General features: G+C 43.7%; 1 protein-coding gene across 4 annotated transcripts in view; it reads right to left on the bottom strand.

The window, feature by feature from the left end:
- Positions 1-2,325: 2,325 nt before the first annotated feature.
- The window catches only part of B3GNT3 (UDP-GlcNAc:betaGal beta-1,3-N-acetylglucosaminyltransferase 3), a 31,767-nt gene continuing 15,113 nt past the window's right edge, over positions 2,326-18,979 (bottom strand). For 2 of the 4 annotated variants that reach the window (XM_027853247.1, XM_027853250.1), the window contains exons 2-3: positions 4,744-5,382; positions 2,326-3,082 (exon numbers count right to left, since the gene is read on the bottom strand). In XM_027853247.1, coding sequence (XP_027709048.1) covers positions 2,525-3,082; positions 4,744-5,382 — 1,197 coding nt within the window. In that variant the 3' untranslated portion in view covers positions 2,326-2,524. Of the gene's footprint in view, positions 3,083-4,743; positions 5,383-6,793; positions 7,413-7,967; positions 8,069-18,979 lie in introns of those variants that run through there. The other 2 variants (XM_027853249.1, XM_027853248.1) reach the window with 2 other exon arrangements.

Genomic DNA, 18,979 nt, shown 5'->3' with positions numbered 1-18,979 from the left:
TAGTGGAAGAATACTGGATTAAGAGTGAGAGGACCTGGGTTTGCTCCAGGCCCTGCTAATTTACTACCTGTATGAGTTCAGCCTGATTATTTGCTAGTTAGATACTACAGTGGGTAGAGAGCTGGATCTGGAGTCAGGAAGACCTGAGTTCAAATCTGGCCTCTAGACCCTTACTAGCTGTGTGACCCTGGGCAAGTCACTAATTGTGACTCAGTTTCCCCATCTGTAAAATGGGGATAATAGTAGCACCAACTACTACCTACAACACAAGATAATGTTTTAAAGGATTTAAAAAATTTTAAGTGGGGTTTAAAGGAGCCTGACATATCTGATACACTTAAGAAATTCTTGATCTTTCCTTCATTTGACCTCCTACAACCCACGTTCTCTAGGAGCCTGACATATCTGATACACTTAAGAAATTCTTGATCTTTCCTTCATTTGACCTCCTACAACCCACATTCTCTAGGAAGGGGTTGGATTCAACGGCTTTTGAGCTCTTTTCCCCCTTTAGACATATGATCCCATGACCTTGGGTAAATGACGCTCTCAGCCTTCCCTTAAAATGAAGGCGTTGAAACAGATAACCTCAAAGTTCCCGTTTTTAGATTAGTCATCGTACAACTGGTCCAAAGTCGTATCAAACAGTCGCTGATAAAAATAGGCCTTGAAGTCGGGTCTTCTCACACCAAATCTGCTGTTCCAGTCTACCCCACATTCAGGGCCAGCAGCTAATCCATCTTGGTTTAAACACCCCGAGGCCTAAATCAGAAGGTGTCCTCCCAACCCGGCCCTTTCCTAACTTTTCAATTTTCTTACACTTTACCCCTCTCCACTTACTCTACAGTCTTTTCTTGAAAACAACCCTGCATCTCCTATCTCCGTGCATTTGCCTTGGCTGTGCCCCATGCCTGGAATGCCCTCCCCTCCTCACTTCTGCTTCTTAGTTCCCCTGGCTTCTTTTAAGACTTTGCTCAGGGGGGCAGCTAGGTGGCGCAGTGGATAGAGCACAGGCCCTGAAGTCAGGAGGACTTGAGTTCAAATCCAGCCTCAGACCAAACACTTGACACTTACTAGCTGTGTGACCCTGGGCAAGTCACTTAACCCCAATTGCCTAAAAATTAAAAAAAAAAGACTTTGCTCAGAACCTACCTTATGCAAGAGGCCTTTCTCAGTGTCCCCTGCCTGCCCCCACCTGCTAGTGCTTCCCCTTCCCATGTTGCCTTCCAGCCTGTATCTCTTGTGTACCTAGTGATTTATGTCTTATCCCCTATTAGACTGTGAGCTCCTTGAGGGCAGGGATGAATTTTTTCTTTCTTTGTATCCCCAACACTTAGCACCATGTTTAGCACTCAGTAAGTGCTTAATAAATGTTAGGTGACTGACCTGAAAGAGGACTGGGGGTAGCGGCACTTGCAGCTCAGGGTTGGGGGCAGGGAATAGCAGCATTCTAAGGATGGAGTCAAAATTCCCTAGGGATTTAGGTCAGGGAAGAAAGAAGAAAGGTACTTCATATCCATCTCCACTCCGGACCCCTCAGCAGACCCCGCAGGAAAACACCTCCCACCCCAAATTACGGGATTATGGGAGAAGACGATACTGGTCCTGCAGAGCTTGCCCTGTGTGCTCCCACTCTTTCCCCAACTCCTCAGCTTTCAGAGGTAAGACAGGGGACTGGTCACAGAGACCACTCCTGATCCCACCCCTTGAGAGAGTCAGGCAGAAGCTACATGCAGCCTTTTGGGGGGAGCTAGGGGGCACAGTGGCTAGAGAGCTGGACCTAGAGTCAAGAAGACCTGAGTTCAAATCTGGCCTCAGATACTTACTAGCTGTGTGATCCTGGGCAAGTCACTTAACTGCTGCCTGCCTCAGTTTCCTCAACTGTAAAATGGGGATAATAATAGCATTTACTTCCCAAGGTTGTTGTGAGAATCACGTGAGATAATATTTGTAACTGGCTTAGTACAATGTCTGGCACAAAGTAGATATACGTCCCTCCTTCCTTCCTTCCTTTCTTCCTTTTAGGGGGCAGAGCACGGAGAAAACCCACTTCCCTCATTCAAGCTAATAATCTTCGCCTTTGCTGCTCTCCCTCAAACTGTGCCTCTGTGCCCGGGTCCCAGCTGTCATCTCATCTCATCCTCACAAGGCAGGGCAGGGACTCTTCTTCCCATTTTGCCAGTTGAGGAAACTGAGGTAGGGTATAGGGGACCCAGCCAAGGTCATTCTAGTTGGGGGTACCACAGAGACTTGATGTTCCCTCTCTCCCCCAGTGAAAACTTGCTTTTCTCTAGCTTACAAAATGTAACAGCCCTGTGAGGTGGACAGTGTTGGGTGCTCTCCCCAGTTTTATAAAGGAAAAAGCTGAGGTTCCGACTAGGGGAAGTGACTTGGTTAAGGTCACACAGCTGGCTTTGAAGTTACTTGTCCTGGCTTCTGCTCTTCTGAGTGTCACATGCTGGGTCAGTCTCTTTAGGGGTCTCTCACTCAGTCTGATCATCTGGTCCTGTGGACCAACCCTCAGTTACTTGGGTTGTATAATACTGACTTTACTACATTCCAGATCTGAATTCTTGAGGGCGTCCCACATTAGTAGCATCTCATAGGGCAAGAAACGATGGACCAGGAGCAGGTCTTGGTAGAAGCAGGGGTTAAAGGACCCTATTCGGGGTGACGGTGGTTGGATACCCGCTACCCTTATTCCCATGTGTGTGGCTGGTGCCAGCCCTTCACGCTCCAGGCACATGCCCAGATAGACATCGTCGATCGGGAAGAGAGGTATCACGTGGGAGGCACGCCGGATGGCTCCAGTGGTGAATTGAGACATCAGGATCCCACCACCTCCGCAATAGGGAGGGTACTTATTTTCCTTCATCACCAGCTCTGGCACAAAATACTTGCTCCATGGCACACGGATGGGCCCCACGTTTCTGATGACATAGCCTACAAACAGGTGCTTGTCTGCTTTATTATCCTGCAGATACACCACCATGTTGTCCGTGTGGGCGAAAATATCATCGTCGCCATTGAAGATAAAGGAAGCATCAGGGCACTGGACAGCCCGCCACTCCAGAAACAGCACCTGCCATAAGAAAGAGAGCAAGAGGTAGAACGGGGAGCCCTCCTGTGGGCTCGGTACTCACCTGCTCACAGTCTCTCAGGCTCTCCATGCTCCATGATGCATCTTCCCATTCCTAACTTCACCAGTTCCTAATAGCAGCCCTCTGAGTGAGGCAGGAGAAGGATTCTCTTTCCATTTTGCCAGCAGGGAAACCGGGGTCTGGAGAGGACTAACAAGTCTACCTGGGAATCTGAGGGTTTCGAAGCTCGGTGGGACTTTTGAGATCATCTAGCCTAGAATTTTCCAAACTCATTTGGTATTAGAACATCTTGGTGCTTGAAATACCCTGATGGGACCACCCATGCTAAGCTAGAGAGCGAGAGGCTGGGAGCATGATCCTTCTGATAAGGTAGGGGACGAATGCTGGAGAAATACAGAAATTCAGTGGAGCTTGATACTGAAAATTATAATAAGTAATTTTGAATCATTTCCCCTCTGTGTATTTCATTTTCTCATCTATAGTATAGTAGAATTGGGGGCAGCTATGTGGTGCACTGGATAGAGCACCAGCCCTGGAGTCAGGAAGACCCAAGTTCAAATCTGGCCTCAGACACTTACTATCCGTGTGACCTTGGGCAAGTCACCTAACCCCTATTGCCTACGAAAAAAAAGTATAGTATATTGACATTGGATCTGGAGATAGAAAGCCTGGGCTCAGATCCCTCCACAGATGCTGACTAGCTAGGATAAGTCACTTAACTTCTCAGAGCCTCAGCTTTCTAGCCTATAAAATGGGAATAAAAATCCTCACCCAAGGTTTAAAGTATTGCAGAATTGTAAGTTATTATGCTAAATGGTCTCTAATTGAACACAGAATGTCAGAGATGGGAGAACAATAGATCAAAAAATATTTTTCAAGCCCCTATTACTTGCCAGGTGCTATGCTTGGCACTGGAGACCAAAGTCAAAAGTGAGACTCCTTACCCTCAAGGACCTTACATTCCCCTGGGGAGGGGGATAAGGATGTTCACAGAGAAGTAAATATAGGATAAATGCAAAATAAATACAAAGTGATGGGAGGGGAGAAGAGAGCTCTTGAAGGAGGTGGCACTGAAAATGGAATCGCAATGTCCTGAGGTCCCTCCCTACTGATGTCCTGTACCCCCACCTCTGACAACCTACATGCTAAGATCCCTCAAGCTCTAAGACCCTGGGCTCAGGGGTCCTACGACTTCATGATTCTGGGAATTGGCTGTTAGACATTTTAGAAAGGTCTCAAGACTAACCCAGCCCCTAGTCACTAGGGCTCAGAGACAGCTAATGTGAGAAGCACTGCCCTAGTCCTACACTCTCATTTCAGAGGGCATATCAAAGACCAGAGGGACCATGACTTGCCCAAGGTCACACAGCAAATTGGAGACAAGTAGATTCAGGACTGCAGCCCGGGGTTCTCCCCTGCCTTCACCACACTGCCAAGAGGAAGAGATTGCTATTATCAATAGAAAAGACCGATACTAACTGGGGATGTCACGGAGGAGTTGGAGAGAGAGACTTCAGGCCATGGGATGGTCCAGGTTTCGGGGATGCTTCCAGTGAAAAATAGAGCAAGTCCAGATGGTGGAGTCTGAGACTGGAGAACAGTGAGGTACCTGTCATCTCCCTCCCCTCAGTCTGCCACTCACCTGCTTCAGGGTCAGATTGAAGAAAGTGTCGTGGAAATCCCACTGGAGAATATCACCATGGGCCTGGGCCTCCATGGCCAGGAGCCAGTTCACTTTTCGAGCTTCCAGGCCGTTAGGCTCAGTGCCTACCAAGAAGAGTCGGCGGATGGTGGCCCCATTGACCTCTCTCTCCTGCCCCCATGTCCGACGAATGAGATCCCGCCTCTCATAGTTCTTAGGCGAGGACTTGATGGCCAGCAAGAGGAAGACGGGGCCCAAACCCCCAGGGGACCCCGTACACTTATTTGGGGGGGCATTCTGAAGGATCAGGAAATCCCGGCAATGTTTGTAAAGGAGGAAGTCCTGGATGTGCCTGGGCTGGGCTGAGAAGCCAGACATGTTGGCCACAGAGGCATTGGCGAAGCAGGGAACCAGAAGACGTTGAGGGAGGGCTGGGGGTTGGGTCTCTGGGACCCTCTGCTGTTGCTGGGGCTCCAGAACTATTTGGTGTTGGGGCTCAGACATCCCCAAATCTTGCCAATGAGTCTCATAGAAGAGCTCAGAGGAATGGTCTTGGAAGAGGAAAATTAGGACCCCGACAGCTAAGGCCAGCAGGATCAATGCCTGGGAGCATCTTTTCTTCAGCCGAGGCATTATTTCCTGCGACACAAGAGAGAAGGAGGACAGGCCCAGTGAGAGAAAACCTTAGGCTTAGGGGAAGAATGTGTGCCCTGAACTTATGTGGTGCCTTGGGCAAGTCACTTCTTTCTGGGCCTTGGTTTCCTCATCTGTAAAATGAGGAGGCTGGATAAATGATCTGTTAATTTCAAATACAACATCCTGTTTCCCAATTCTGACATCCTATAGTCTAAGGGCCCTCCCAGCTCTGACATCCTGTGGTCTAAGGGCCCTCCCAGCTCTGACATCCTGTGGTCTAAGGGTCCTCCCAGCTCTAAGGTTCTAAAGGCACTCCTGAACCTGGCGTTCTGTGCCCTGAGGTGCTTTCCAGATCTCATATTCTATGGTCTAAGGGTCCTCTCAAGCTCTATTAACTTGAAATTAGGGGGAAATTAATGTAAAAAGGTAGCAACAAAAATTTATTTAAAATAATAAAACCAGAACTTGAAATTAGCTTCCCCATAACTTTCCCCCATTGCCTCTAGTTCTGTTCCTCTTGGGTAAAAAAGCATAAGTCAGCTATCTCTGTCCTTTGATGGCCCTTTGGATATGAGGGGTTTTTTTTCATTCATTTTATTTTCCAATCCAAATTCTGCCCCCCCCCCACACACACTCCTTTCATACTCATTGAGAAGGCAAGAAAAACAAAACATCACAAAAATTTAGTCAGGTAAGACAAATCCCCACATTAACCATTGCTTAAAAAAAAAAGAAAGAGAAAGGAGAGGAGAGAGAGAGAAAGAAGGAAGAAAGGAAAAGAGAAAGAAAGGAGAGAGAGAAAGAGAGGAAGAAAGGAAAGAAGAGAGAGGAGGAAGGGAGGGAGGGAAGGAGGAAAGAAAAAAAAAAGACTTCAGTCTGCTGTCTGAGTCTATGTCAGCTCTCTATTTGGAGGTGGGCCGCAGGCTTCGGCCTGAGTCCTTTGGAATCGTAGTGGGTCATTGTGCTGATTAGAGTTCCTAAGTCTTTCAAAGTTGATTATCTTTCTCTTTAATCTTATAAATAGTAACAATTGTTAATAATAATAATATTTATAATACTGCTGTTATTCTTTAAACTGTTCTTCCGTTCCCTTTAGATATCTGAAAACATCTGGGCTTGGAGTCAGATGATCTCCGATGGAATTCCCAGCTCAGTCACTTAACCGCATGACCCACCTTGGGCAAGTCTCTACCTCTGTGAGCCTTGGGCTCTTCATCCACAAAATTAAGGTGCTGGATTACTAGAATAAGAGTCCTGTGATCCTATGATCTCCCACGCCCCCCCACCCCACCCCCACCCCCCAGCTTTCTCTTCTCCCAGGGCAAACATTCTCAGTTCCTTCCATGGAACCTATTGCCACAAACCTGGTCTTCAGCCTTCCTCATCATCTTGGCTGTCCTCTGCCCCTGCTTACCTTTGTTGTTGTTCCTCTGGAAATACAGCCCCTAAATTAGACGGTATTTTTCAGCTGTTTCTGCCTAGGGTAGAAACCAGCAGGATAGCTTTCTTCTCTCATTCTGGAAGCTCTATTTCTCTTAACTCAGCCTGAAGTTAACATCTTTATGGGAACACGAGCGAGGTCCACCTATCCTATCAGCTCATGTAACATTGTGGCCAACACCCCCATGTTCTTTATCACACGAATTTCTTAGATAGCTGCCATCTTGTACTTGTGTGCCTGGATTTCAGAACACAAGTACTCACTCTCAAAGGAAAAGCCAGTTCCCCCAGAGTTTGCTGGGGACATTTGTGCCCCATGCCACTGGAGGACCATGAGGGGAGATTCAGGGAAGGTTGCCATAGGGTGGGTAATAAAAACACACCCTCTGGGGAGGTAGCAAGCACACCCCTCCAATCAGATGTCAGCCCCCTGCAGCAAAGGTCCATTCCTCCCCTGCTAGTTATAGCTCCAGTTCCGCTTCTCTGGTCCCCATGCACTTCCAGTCTTTTGTACAACATTACATCACTGCATTATAACACTGCTCACTGCTTCATGTACCTTCTTGGGGACACAAAGCAGATCTTTTCCCTATTCCATCTGCCCTATTTCTACCACACCCATCCAGCGCACAACGAATGCTTCTTAACTTGATTAAATGGTTCCACAGTCATTTCAAGTATGTGAGAACTCACTCCACCCACTGCATGAGGAGCAAAACCCTTTTATGGTCTTAAAGATTTGCAGATATGCTGACTTATGGTTCAGTCATTTTCACTGGGGTCAGACACTTGGTGACCCAATTTGCAGTCTTCTTGGTAAAGATACTAGAGCGGTTTGTCATTTCCTTCAACAGCTCATTTGACAGATGAACTGGGATCTTCCTAACTCCAGGCCCTGTGCTCTATCCACTGTACCACCTAGATGTCCAAGCTGACTTGATCACCTAGTCGGTGGCAGAGGTAGGGTCTGAATCTGGGTTTTGACTCCAAGTTGAACAGCTATCTCCTGTCCCATTATGCTGCCTTGTCTAGTATAGAAGAGAATGTCAGAGCTAGTAGACATCTGAGAGCTCACTAAATCCAATCCCAACTCCTAGGCACACCACGCATCCTAGGTATCATGTCTAAATGAACTTTGAGGTGCTTACCAGCTCTGATAGGGAAGGGCTGAAATCCACTTTTATTGTCGTTCAGTTGTCTCAGTCCTGTCAACACTTCCGTGACCCCATTTGGGGTTTTCTTGACAAAGATACTGGAGTGATTTGCCATTTCCTTCTCCAGATCATTTTTTTTTTACAGATGAGAAAACAGAGTTAAGGCCTTCTGGACCCCAGGCCTGGTGCTCAATCCACTGCACCACCTACCTGCCCTTGCTCAAGTGCACAGGAAGCTTTTACTTTTCTTTGATGTTTTCCACAACAAAGTTAAAGACCAAGTCAAATCAACAAGCCAATAAGCATTTACTGGAAGCTCCTCCTAGTGCTGGGCTCAGCTAAGCCCTGGGGCTACAAAGATAGATGGAACACAGTCCCTGCCCTCAAGGAGCATCTAGTCTAATGGAGGAGATAACATACAAATGAGATATAGACCTGATAAATTGGAGATAATCAGTCGGAGCAGGTGCCAGTATTAAGGGGATTGGGAAAGAGTTCCTGTAGTTGTAAAAATAGTAAAAGAAGCCAGGTTATCTTCACTCCAGGACAACGACCCCGTTGCTTCAAAAAACCAAACCCCAAACAGACATGAGGAAGGGGAGAGGGAGGAAGAAAGAATCTGACAGGTACAAAAATGATCTGAAGGAAGTGGTCGCAGAGAGAGGGAGTGGGAGAAATTATACCCTCTCAGCTGCTTGTCCTCCGAGGCATAAAATAGACTGACAAGTATTGTTAGATGAGATTATCCAATAAAGGTGAGAGGAAGAGGAAGAGTCAGGCAGGCTGGTGGCACCCTGATGAGCCACAGCACAAAAGAACAATCTGTCAACCCCCTGACAATAGCAGAGAGTTCTGTTTTCTTCCTGGGACGGGCACCCAAGCCATGACAGAACCTCCCAAGGCTTGTGAAAATAACTACCACAAAAGGGAGGCCTCTGGACATAATTCCCTGGGATTAAAATCTTCCAGGGCAGGGGTGGGGAACCTGAGGCCTTGAGGTCACATGTGGCCTTCTAGATCCTTAAGTGCGGCCTTTGATTCGATTAAAAGGCCGCACTTAAGGATCTAGAAGGCCACATGTGCGTCAACCCAAGAGAAGTAGGACACTGTCAGAATGGAAAATAGAAGACTCAAAAGGGGAAAAAGTCCAGCAAAGAGGAAGAACAAGAATTGTCTGGAGAGATTAATGTGGATGCAGGGAGGGCTCACTACCTGACTTTGATTTTTTTTTTTTTTTTTTTGACTAGGCAATGGGGTTAAGTGACTTGCCCAGGGTCACACAGCTAGTTAAGCATCAAGTGTCTGAAGCGCATTTGAACTCAGGTCCTCCTGACTCTAGGGGCGGTGCCCTATCCACTGTGCCACCTAGTTGCCCCTTGACTTTCATTTTTGAAAGATGTATAGAAGATGGAAACAAGGTCAGCTAGCCTCTGCTTCCTCTCCTTCTCACCCCTCCATCCTTTACAAACCGACTGTTGACCCATCTTCCTGAGTTCAAATCTGCCCTCAGACACTTAGTAGCTGTGTGACCCTGGGCAAGTCACTTAACCCCGTTTGCCTCAGTTTCCTCACCTGTCAAATGAGCTGGAGAAGGAGATGACAAACCACTCCATTATCTCAGCTACGAAAACCCCAAATGGGGTTTGACATTGTTGACCCCTAATATACCTAGAGTGCTTTACAAACCTTTGATCACTATATAAATGCTAGCTATTACTATAGTTGTTGATATTATGGTCCTATATACTCTTTCTAGGTTTTCATGACAACGCTCTTTCTTGGTTATCTACATATCCAACGATTCTTTGCTGAACACCATCCAAATCTTACTTTCAGTTGTGGGTGTGGCCTAAAACTCTCGTCTCCATTTTGCTTCAGGCTTTCTACTCTTTTCCTAGGTGATCTCCCCAACTCCCACCATTTAATTGTCTCTATGCAGATGACTCCCAGATATTCCTAACCAGTCTCAGTCTCTCTCTTACGCTCCAATTCCCCACTTCATCTTGTTAAATAATTCCAACCAGCTGTCCATAGACGACTCAAGTTGAAGTATCCAAACATGGACTCATTATCTTTCACCCTGTGGTTGGAGTGGCATCTGTTTTAGATAGGCTGGACTGGTCCTGTAAGAGGGTGCAGAGGCCATTTGGCTTCCTTGCCACCAGCCGCATAAAGTCCAACCTCTACGGAGTTGGTGTGGAAGCTTTTACCAGCATTCCTTCCAGACTGAGTATAGTTAGTTGCCATGGAGAATGCAAAGACAGAAGGGAATAGCCCTCTTTAGGTGAATTAATATCTTTTTAACCTTGGGAATTTTATCCTTTCACCCGTCACCAGTAAAGTTGTTTTTACTGCATTTTATGGTCCAGAAATGCTTTGTTATATTTTAAACCTGGTTCAGAATATTTGGCACAGTTGACAGGGCTGTTTGCAATGGCTTCATGTTAAATTCATATTTTTTTTAAATAGGGTGGAGGGTGGAGAGGAGGAAGATATGGAACAAATAGTCTCAGATGATTTGCTGACCAGATACAGCAGTGTGGCGTCCTGTGACCACAATGCTTTCTGAGGTATGCTGGGAACCTTCTCAGTGGGATAATGACGAGCTCCCATTCTTCTTGTAGGAAATTGTGCAAAGGGTGTTTAAAGAATTTGAGAGGGAAAATGAAAACAGAAAAGTCAAGTACTCTGTGACAGCTTTCAAAAAGTTGGATCACCAACCAAAGGAAAATGAAAATAAATTGTCCTTGAATATTAAGCAATTAAAGTCCAAGGCAAAACACCTTTTAATCTTTGCAAATTGTGCCTTGAAGGTGGGGCTGGGTAGGGGTGGGGCTATGGTACAGCTAATAGATCTAGTAATAACACCATTGGAACGAGCAATGATAATTGGGATTACTAGACTAGAGGTGGAAGTATGAGCTCTGACCCAGAAGTTTCTCTGGAGGAGGTGTTAGAAAATCTGCCAAGATTAGGGCTAGGAGGAAAAAGAATAGGGGAGGAAGTGATCAATTAAAAGGTGTGAGCTAGGTATCATCCTTTGTCCCTTTTCAGGTGGATAAAATGCTGACATCTGCGTAGGGGGCCTCACAAAAATGAATTCTCTGAACAGCCAGTTCCCTGATGGAGGATAGCAAGTTAGGAGGTGAAATTTTTAAAAGAGAGGGATTTGGTGAATTGGACTTATACCTTCTTCCCCCAAATCAGTGTCTGTCTGTCTCTGTCTCTTATACATGCTCGTGAGCACACACACACACACACACACACACACACACACACTCCTATTTCAAGTGCAATTTGATCCTGTCTTTTAGGGAGTTCCATCTAAATTATGTGGCCCATTCCCAATAGACCACAATCAGTTAATGAAGTTTAAGCCAGAGAAGGCATGATGCCTGCCACCATGTTAGTCCTCAGCTCTGAGGCCAGGGATACTCTTTCCCATAAGGAGGTTTAGGCATACCTTTTGAATCATGGGGTCGACAAGTTGACTGATGTTAGTAAAATCCTATCTGGATATCTGGGACAGATACAGTAAGAATTCTTCTACTCCGACAGAACATAGGATATCTTTGAAAGCCTCTGCTTTCCCATCTGGTCATTTCTCCACTCTGCTTAGTCCTTCAGACTCACCCCAGTCTTTGTATCTAGATTTGAGAATCTATCAGAATGAGTCTCCCTAGGGTAAAGACCAAGATTTCCTCCAAGGCTGCGGTTATTCTAAAGTGAAGGACCATAGGGGACCATGTCTGAGTGGCTTGGGAAGGTGAAAGGAGGAAATCGCTAAATATGGAAGGGGCTGTTAGATCTCAGCAGCTGTGCTACTATTATGCAAGGGGACTCTCAACATGTCCATGACCCAGTTTCCACTGGGTTTGAGGGTCAAGGCCACAGAGGGAAAGAACATCCTTGTTCACATGGAGTTAGGTGGAAGATTTGCTGTTTGTGTCTCAGTTGGGATAGGTATAGCTAATCGGGGCAAATATATTGTGAACATGGGTATTAAGACTTGTGCCTACATGGTCTATACCCTTCCCCAAACCATTTTTTTTTTTTGTTTTTTGGTTTTTGGGTTTTGTTTTGTTTTTGGCTAGGCAATGGGGTTAAGTGACTAGCCCAGGGTCACACAGCTAGTAAGTGTTATGCGTCTGAGGAAGGATTTGAACACAGGTCCTCTTGACTCCAGGGCAGGTGCTCTATCCACTGTGCCACCCAGCTGTCCCCCCAAACCATTTTGAACCCCAACACCTGATAAAAGCCTAAAACCTGGATTTGCGAGACATTTCGGCCCACTCTGGATTTAATCTACCATAATGCTTTGCATGCTCTGCTCCCTGAGTAATCTAAAAATGCCCCTTCCCGCATCAGCAACTACAGGACCAGATGAAGTTGACCAGCATTCTTCTGTTTATGGCCACCAGAGACAGGACACCTGGGAACCGACACTGTCTTGAACAGTAGGACTTTTCTTATCTTAGTGTTTTATGGACATATATTATGTTATGTCATGTTAATGATAAAAGAAACACGAATATACTGGATCTGTAATTTCAGTAGACACTTTGGCATTCTCCCATCTTACTGTATTTACAACCTATTCACTTAAGAAATTCCTTTCTCATATCATGGTGAAACATTTGGAGAACATAATTTTGGCTAACATAGGTATCCTGAACCAGGAAGGGAGAGAGAGGTGAGAGGGAGTTGCTCTGAAGGTATAAAAATCCTCTTTGTCTGTCCATCTGTGGGTTCATTTACACGATGAGCTGCTATGCGCATCTCTATATGCATGTTCCCCAAGCTTTGAGAGAAATAAACACTCATATTCAGACTAATTTGTTTGTCTTTCTAAGAAGGAATCAATAACGGTTGACAATGAGCATTTACAATAGTTTTTATGCCTGCTCTTATAGGTTGGGCTAAACTGGTTGGTTTGTCTAAACCAGCCTGTGTAGTTAAATATTAAATAATATTAGGTGAGGTGTGTTTGAGTATGAAAGATAGTTCCTCACCAGTAGTGAAAATGAAGAAGGCTAGAGTCCTCTGCTATCTATCTTCTCCTTATAATAACCTTGTGTGGCCAATAAAGAAGGTAGACTGGAGATTGTTGAGAATTAAATAAAGTTCTTTGCCAAGTATTTCAGCTCTTGTTGACCTTGTCAGGTTGGTGGCGCAGTAAGTCCTGGGCTTGGGCCAGTAGTAAGCGGTTAGTGATTTTTTCATTGCCTTTTCCATTCTCATGGCCAAACAAGAAAAATTTGCTTTTAACTGGGAACGAGCTCAGTATCCCATCACTCCTCTTCCTCAAGGTTCTTTGAATTCACCCTCATACTGCCAGTTTGATTGGCAGAGACCTGAAGGAGGCCACCCTTTCTGAGGGTGTTGGTGCCCACTTTTATACTAAAGATGTAATGTTAAAAAAAAAAACCCAAACAAATAAAGATGTAACGTTCACTGGGCTAAATGAGGCCACAGAGGCTGTCAAATAGATTGTGGCTCTTATGAGGGACAAAAGTGGGAGATCAACCCAAAGAAAAATTCAGGGGAATAAACCAAAATAAGGAGAACCCAGATGATTATAGATATGACCCCCCCAAAGCTTGCTAACTCTCACAAACTTAGAAGGAAACTCAGAGGTTTATTAGACTCTTTGGGTGGTTTCTTGGATCCAATCTCCAGGAAGATGTATGTGACCAGGATGGACATTCGGACATAATCCCAGCTAACTCTCTCTGGTCCTCCCTTATTCCACTCTCTGGGGAGTTTGCAGGGCTTTAGTTCCATGCAATCTGGAGAAACAGTCCAGGCCTTCCCCCTTGGGATGGTTTGAACAACTTCTTCTCAACAAAAGTCTGAGGCGGATGAAGGCGCGGAATAATTAGGAGGTGTTTTGCTTTTTAATGCTATGGGAAAGGTAAAACTATATATATATATATATAATTATATACATATATATACATACATAATTATATACATATATATTTTTTAATCACCGTGACAAATGAGAATTCACTTGAAAAAAAAGGGGAATCCTTTAGCCGACTAGGTAATAATCTTGAGTTCCCAGATAGAGAGGTGAGAGGGAATTTGTATCCAATATCCACAGAGAAGGGGTACCCTAGCAGCAGTCTTCTCAAAGCCCACACTAGCTAATAATAGCTAGTATTTATATAATGCTTTAAGATTTTCAAATGGTTTTACAAATGTTAATTCATTTGATTCTCAAAACAACTCTGTGAGGTTAAGTGCTATTATTATCCCCATTTTACGAAGGAGGAAACAGACACATAAAAGTGAAGTGATTTACCCAGGGCCACACAGCTAGGAAGCATCTGTGACAAGATTTGAACTCAGTCTTCTTGACTTCTATCCACCGTACCCCCTACCTGTCTGGTGAGGTCATCTGATCCCTGCTCAGCCTCCTAGGAAGGGTGGAGCTTTTGTCTGGTGGGCCAGGGAACAATGAGTAGGTGGTTGTCTCTGGGATAGGCTCTGTTCAAGAGATTAATGACCTCCCAGGTATATACTTTCATACAGATGAGCCAGATTTGTAATGGGGATGAGTGACAGTTAGGAATTATTTTATTTCTTTTTGAAATTTATTCCCTATCCTAGGAAAAGTTTTGGTTATAAGCATATGGAAAGTAGAAACATTTCAAAAGAGACTGAGTTTCTAACTAAGAGTTTCTAACACATTACTGCAAAGTACATGGTGGCCACCTACAGCATACCCAGCAAGCAAAGGAATAGATGGAGGAGGAAGAAGAGGAATATGGTGAAAATTAAATTATCCCTTCTACGTCACGGGGGTTAAGGGTGTGACTGCAATCTGGAAAATATGCATAAAAATTTTTGGTCTTCCCTTCGTAACAGAGAAGAATTTTGAACTTTTTTCTTTTTCTTTAATGGGATATTTACTGTACCATATTTTAAAATTTGGGTTAAGTATTTGGTCATAGGCTATATTATACAATACTATATATATATTTTATGCATTTCTGAGTTTCTAAACTTTTTCTGTGTCATCTGCTGGCCTTCTCATGTCATCTACAGCTTCCACAAATTCCAAAAAAGTTCCCATTTAATTTCTTATGCCGACCCGTGATATAGCAAAACTGTGATGCGGAAAATCACGATGCGAAAAATCGTGATGTGGAAGGGATAACAGTACATCAGTATTGTACGGAAGCTGAGATAATAATAATAGCTAATGATGATTTATTTAGTGGTTTCAGGTTTATAAAGTGCCTTACATATATTATCTGATTTCATCCTATAAAAACCCAAGAAGGTAGTTGCTATGATAATCTCCGCTTTTCAGATGAAGAAACTGAGGCTGAGAGGTGACTTGCTTGCCCAGGGCACATGTGGAATCAGGGAACAACAGGGGTTCTTAATTTCTGGGGGGGGACCTGAAACCCTTTGGCAGTCAGTCTAATGAAGCCTATAGACCCCTTCTCATAATCATGTTTCTAAATTCATAAAATAAAATACATAGGATTACCAAGGAAACCAATTATATTGAAATAGTTAGCAAAATAATAATGATAAAACCAAAATCAAGTTCATGGACCCCAGATTAAGAATCTTTATTTCGTGTGTACTAAAGTTGGGGCAGCTGGGTGCTTCCGTGGACAGTGTTGGGCCTGAAGTCAGGAAGACGCGTCTTCCCAAATTCAAGTCCAGCCTCAGACACTTAACCCTGTATGCCTCAGTTTCCTCATCTGTCAAGTGAGTATGGCAAACCACTCCAGTATCTCTGCCAAGAAAACCCCAAATGGGGTCACAAAGAGTCAGACACAACTGAAACAACTCAACAATACGAGAAGATATTATCTCAACAACAAAAAATTGGAAATCTAAAAAAAAATCTATATATAGGGTGTCTATTAAAAATAACTGGTTCCTCACTTGGGTCATTTATTCTATCAAATTTACAAAATTCTGTCTTAAAATTAGCATTGCATCATGGTACAAAGTAAACAAATCATTCCTCTCTTCATCTTCACTGTCTGCACTGATTAAGCAAAATATGTTGAATTTGCCCTCAGAACTTTGAATCACCTCAGAAATGGGATTTTTGTCAGTGTGGTGAACATATGTGGGCTGAAATCATACAAGACAGAGTTTTCTTGAACCTATTTTGGAGCTAAAGAATGTTATCTGCGTCATCTATGCTGTGGACTTAATATTATTCATGCTATTCCAGGCCATCTTGGTTGGCTATACATTAGCCCCCTTTCTTGTACTTGTACTTTTAATGACACTGTATCATTCTAAGGATAGTTCTTCCTCCAATGCTATTCCAGGATTCCAGTGTCTATTCTAATGTCTTTCTAGGACTGTTTGTTTTGTTTTCTGAGTGAACCATATTAGGATTGCTTTAAGATTATTTTAGTGGCAGAAAGTAACCTAGAAAATTTGGGGGACCTTGCCACCAATGGGTGGGATATGGCAGAAAAGGTGCCTGTTTTATGTCAGTTGGGTTGGTCCTATAAAGAGGGTAGAGAGGCTGTTTGGGGAGTTGGCATAGGAATTTTTACCAGTCTTCTAACAGCCTAAGGAGCATTGGCGTGGGGTTTTACTACCACCTCTCCTGCCCTTCAGGGAATATCTTCCTAATCCAGCATGACTAGTTGCCACAGTAAATGCAGAGGGTTAGGAGAGTAGCTGTTGTTATATGAATTAGTATCTTTAAAATAGAGTTATATCCTTTTAATCCTTTATCACTAGTAAAGATTTTAAGATTATATTTTATGGCCTGTAAGTACCCTATTTCATTCTAACCACAACCCTGAATCACTGGCCTGGTTTGAATGAGGCCTAGCCCAGAATATCCCATTCTACCCACTCCCCTTCTGACCTGCCCTCTTTCTGTTGACGGCACCATCTTCCTCCAAATTGGCCAAGTTCACAACCACAGCATAATGTTTGACTCCATGCTCTTCCTCTCCACACATGTGCAGTCGCCAAATCTTGTCATTTTTCTCCCTGTGGCTTCTCTCATATATATCCCCTTCTCTCCACCTCCTTGGCCACTACCCTGGTCCAGGCCCTTGGCATTTATTAACTGGACATCTGCAAGAGCCAATTCATCGTTGTCCCTGACACAAGTCTCTCACCACTCCAGTCCATCCCCTGCACAGCTGCCATAGTGATTTTCCTAAAGCACCTAGTATATGCTTGGCATGGTGCTAAGCTCTGGGAATACAAAGAAAGGTGAAAAAATAGTCCCTGCCCTCAAAGAATTTCCAGTCTAATGGGGGAGATAATATATAATCAACCATGAACAAACATGATATATACACATATATGAAACATATTATATATAATATGTACATAGACATATATACACATAGAGTATATATATATGTATGTATAAACTGTATATAGACAAACACATACTTCATACAGGACAAATGCATACATGCTATATATGGCATATATACTATACTGACAAAGATGTACTATACATGACACATATACAAATAAGTAAGCTATATATAACAAATATGTATACACTGAAAAAATCAAAGTTAATATCACCTCTCATTTCTCCTGTATTGATTCTATGTTGTAACTGATTTTATGCTGTATTAATTTTATAATTGAGTCTGCATCCATCCGGTTACATCCCTCAGTTGAGCCCAGGAATCCATGTTCCCTCTGAGTTAGTTTAAAGTTGTAATTAATAGGAAAAACTGTTAATACCTTCAGCTTCTAGGAAAATATCAAGACATCTAGTGTTATCTTTAAGTCTTGAAGCTAGTTCTAAGAAATAAATTGCCCCTGAACTGTCCTTGCACCATTAAAGAAAAGCTTTTCTCTCCAGGGAGTGCTTAACTCAGATCTGTTAACCAGGTTTGCAGTATGCAGACAGGACTCATAAATCAACCAAGCATTCCTCTGTGACAGAAAGGGGTGGTTACTAGCCCCCATGGTAGCGCTAGCCCCTTTCCTTGATGTAACCAATCATATTGTGCCCACTTTCATGGTGCTCTCTACCCTGTAACCAATTGCATTGTCTTCACCATCTACCCAATTCTTCACTCCCAAAACTATATGAAGACTAGTGAGCTCTATCTTGGGGTCTTTGGTCATTAAGAGAGGCCATTGACCTAATTTATTGGTTTCTGTTAGCCTGATTAATAAATTGATCATGCTCAGACCATTGTCTCTCAGTTTACCTTAATTTTCAAATGTAACACACTATATATGACACATAAATACACACACATACACATATATATAACATACACATATATATCTATTTCATAGCTATAGGTATATATGACAAATTGGAGATAAAAAGCAAATGTCTAGCCATGTTACTTACTCCCCTTCTCAATAAACTACAGTGGCTCCCTATTGCCTCTAGGATTTAATGGATTTCATAACCTGGCTGTAACCTACCTTTCCAATCTTATTATACATTATCTTGTTTATTCTAGAATTCTGTCAAACTGCCTTCCTTGCTTCTCCTCCTCTTTCATCTCTGTATCTTTGCCCTGACCTAGAATGAATGTACTTTTTTCCCTCAATTTTGCCTCTTAAAAATTCCTTGTTTCTTTAAAAATTCAGCTCAAGAGTGACCTTATATATCGATGTCCCTAGCTATAGTGCCCTCTCCATCTGAATTACCTTGTATGTGTATAGTTCTAGCTGTATGTACTGTATCTGGTAATAAAATATGTACTCCTTGAGGGAAAGGATTTCCATTTTTGTTTTTTGCATTGCCAGTTTCTCTCTCTCTCTCTCTCTTTCTCTCTCTCTCTCTCTCTCTCTCTGCCTCTCTCTGTCTCTCTCTCTCCCTCCTTCCCTCCTCTTTGTCCTCTCTCTCTCCCTCTTTCTCTTCTCTCTTTCCCTCCTCTCTCTTTCTTTTCTCTCCTCTCTTTCTTTCTCTCTCTCCTCTCCCTCTCTTCTCTCTCTCTCCTCTCTTTCTTTCCTCTCTCTTCTCCTCTCTCTCTCTCTCCCCCTCCCTCTCTCCCTCTCTTCTCTCTCTCTCC

Source organism: Vombatus ursinus, unplaced genomic scaffold (genome assembly GCF_900497805.2).
Source record: "Vombatus ursinus unplaced genomic scaffold, bare-nosed wombat genome assembly UNPS02009918.1, whole genome shotgun sequence".
In the NCBI taxonomy this organism is placed as follows: domain Eukaryota; kingdom Metazoa; phylum Chordata; class Mammalia; order Diprotodontia; family Vombatidae; genus Vombatus; species Vombatus ursinus.
The sequence above is the reverse complement of the archived record's forward strand: the minus strand, read 5'-3'. Positions and strand labels throughout refer to the sequence as shown.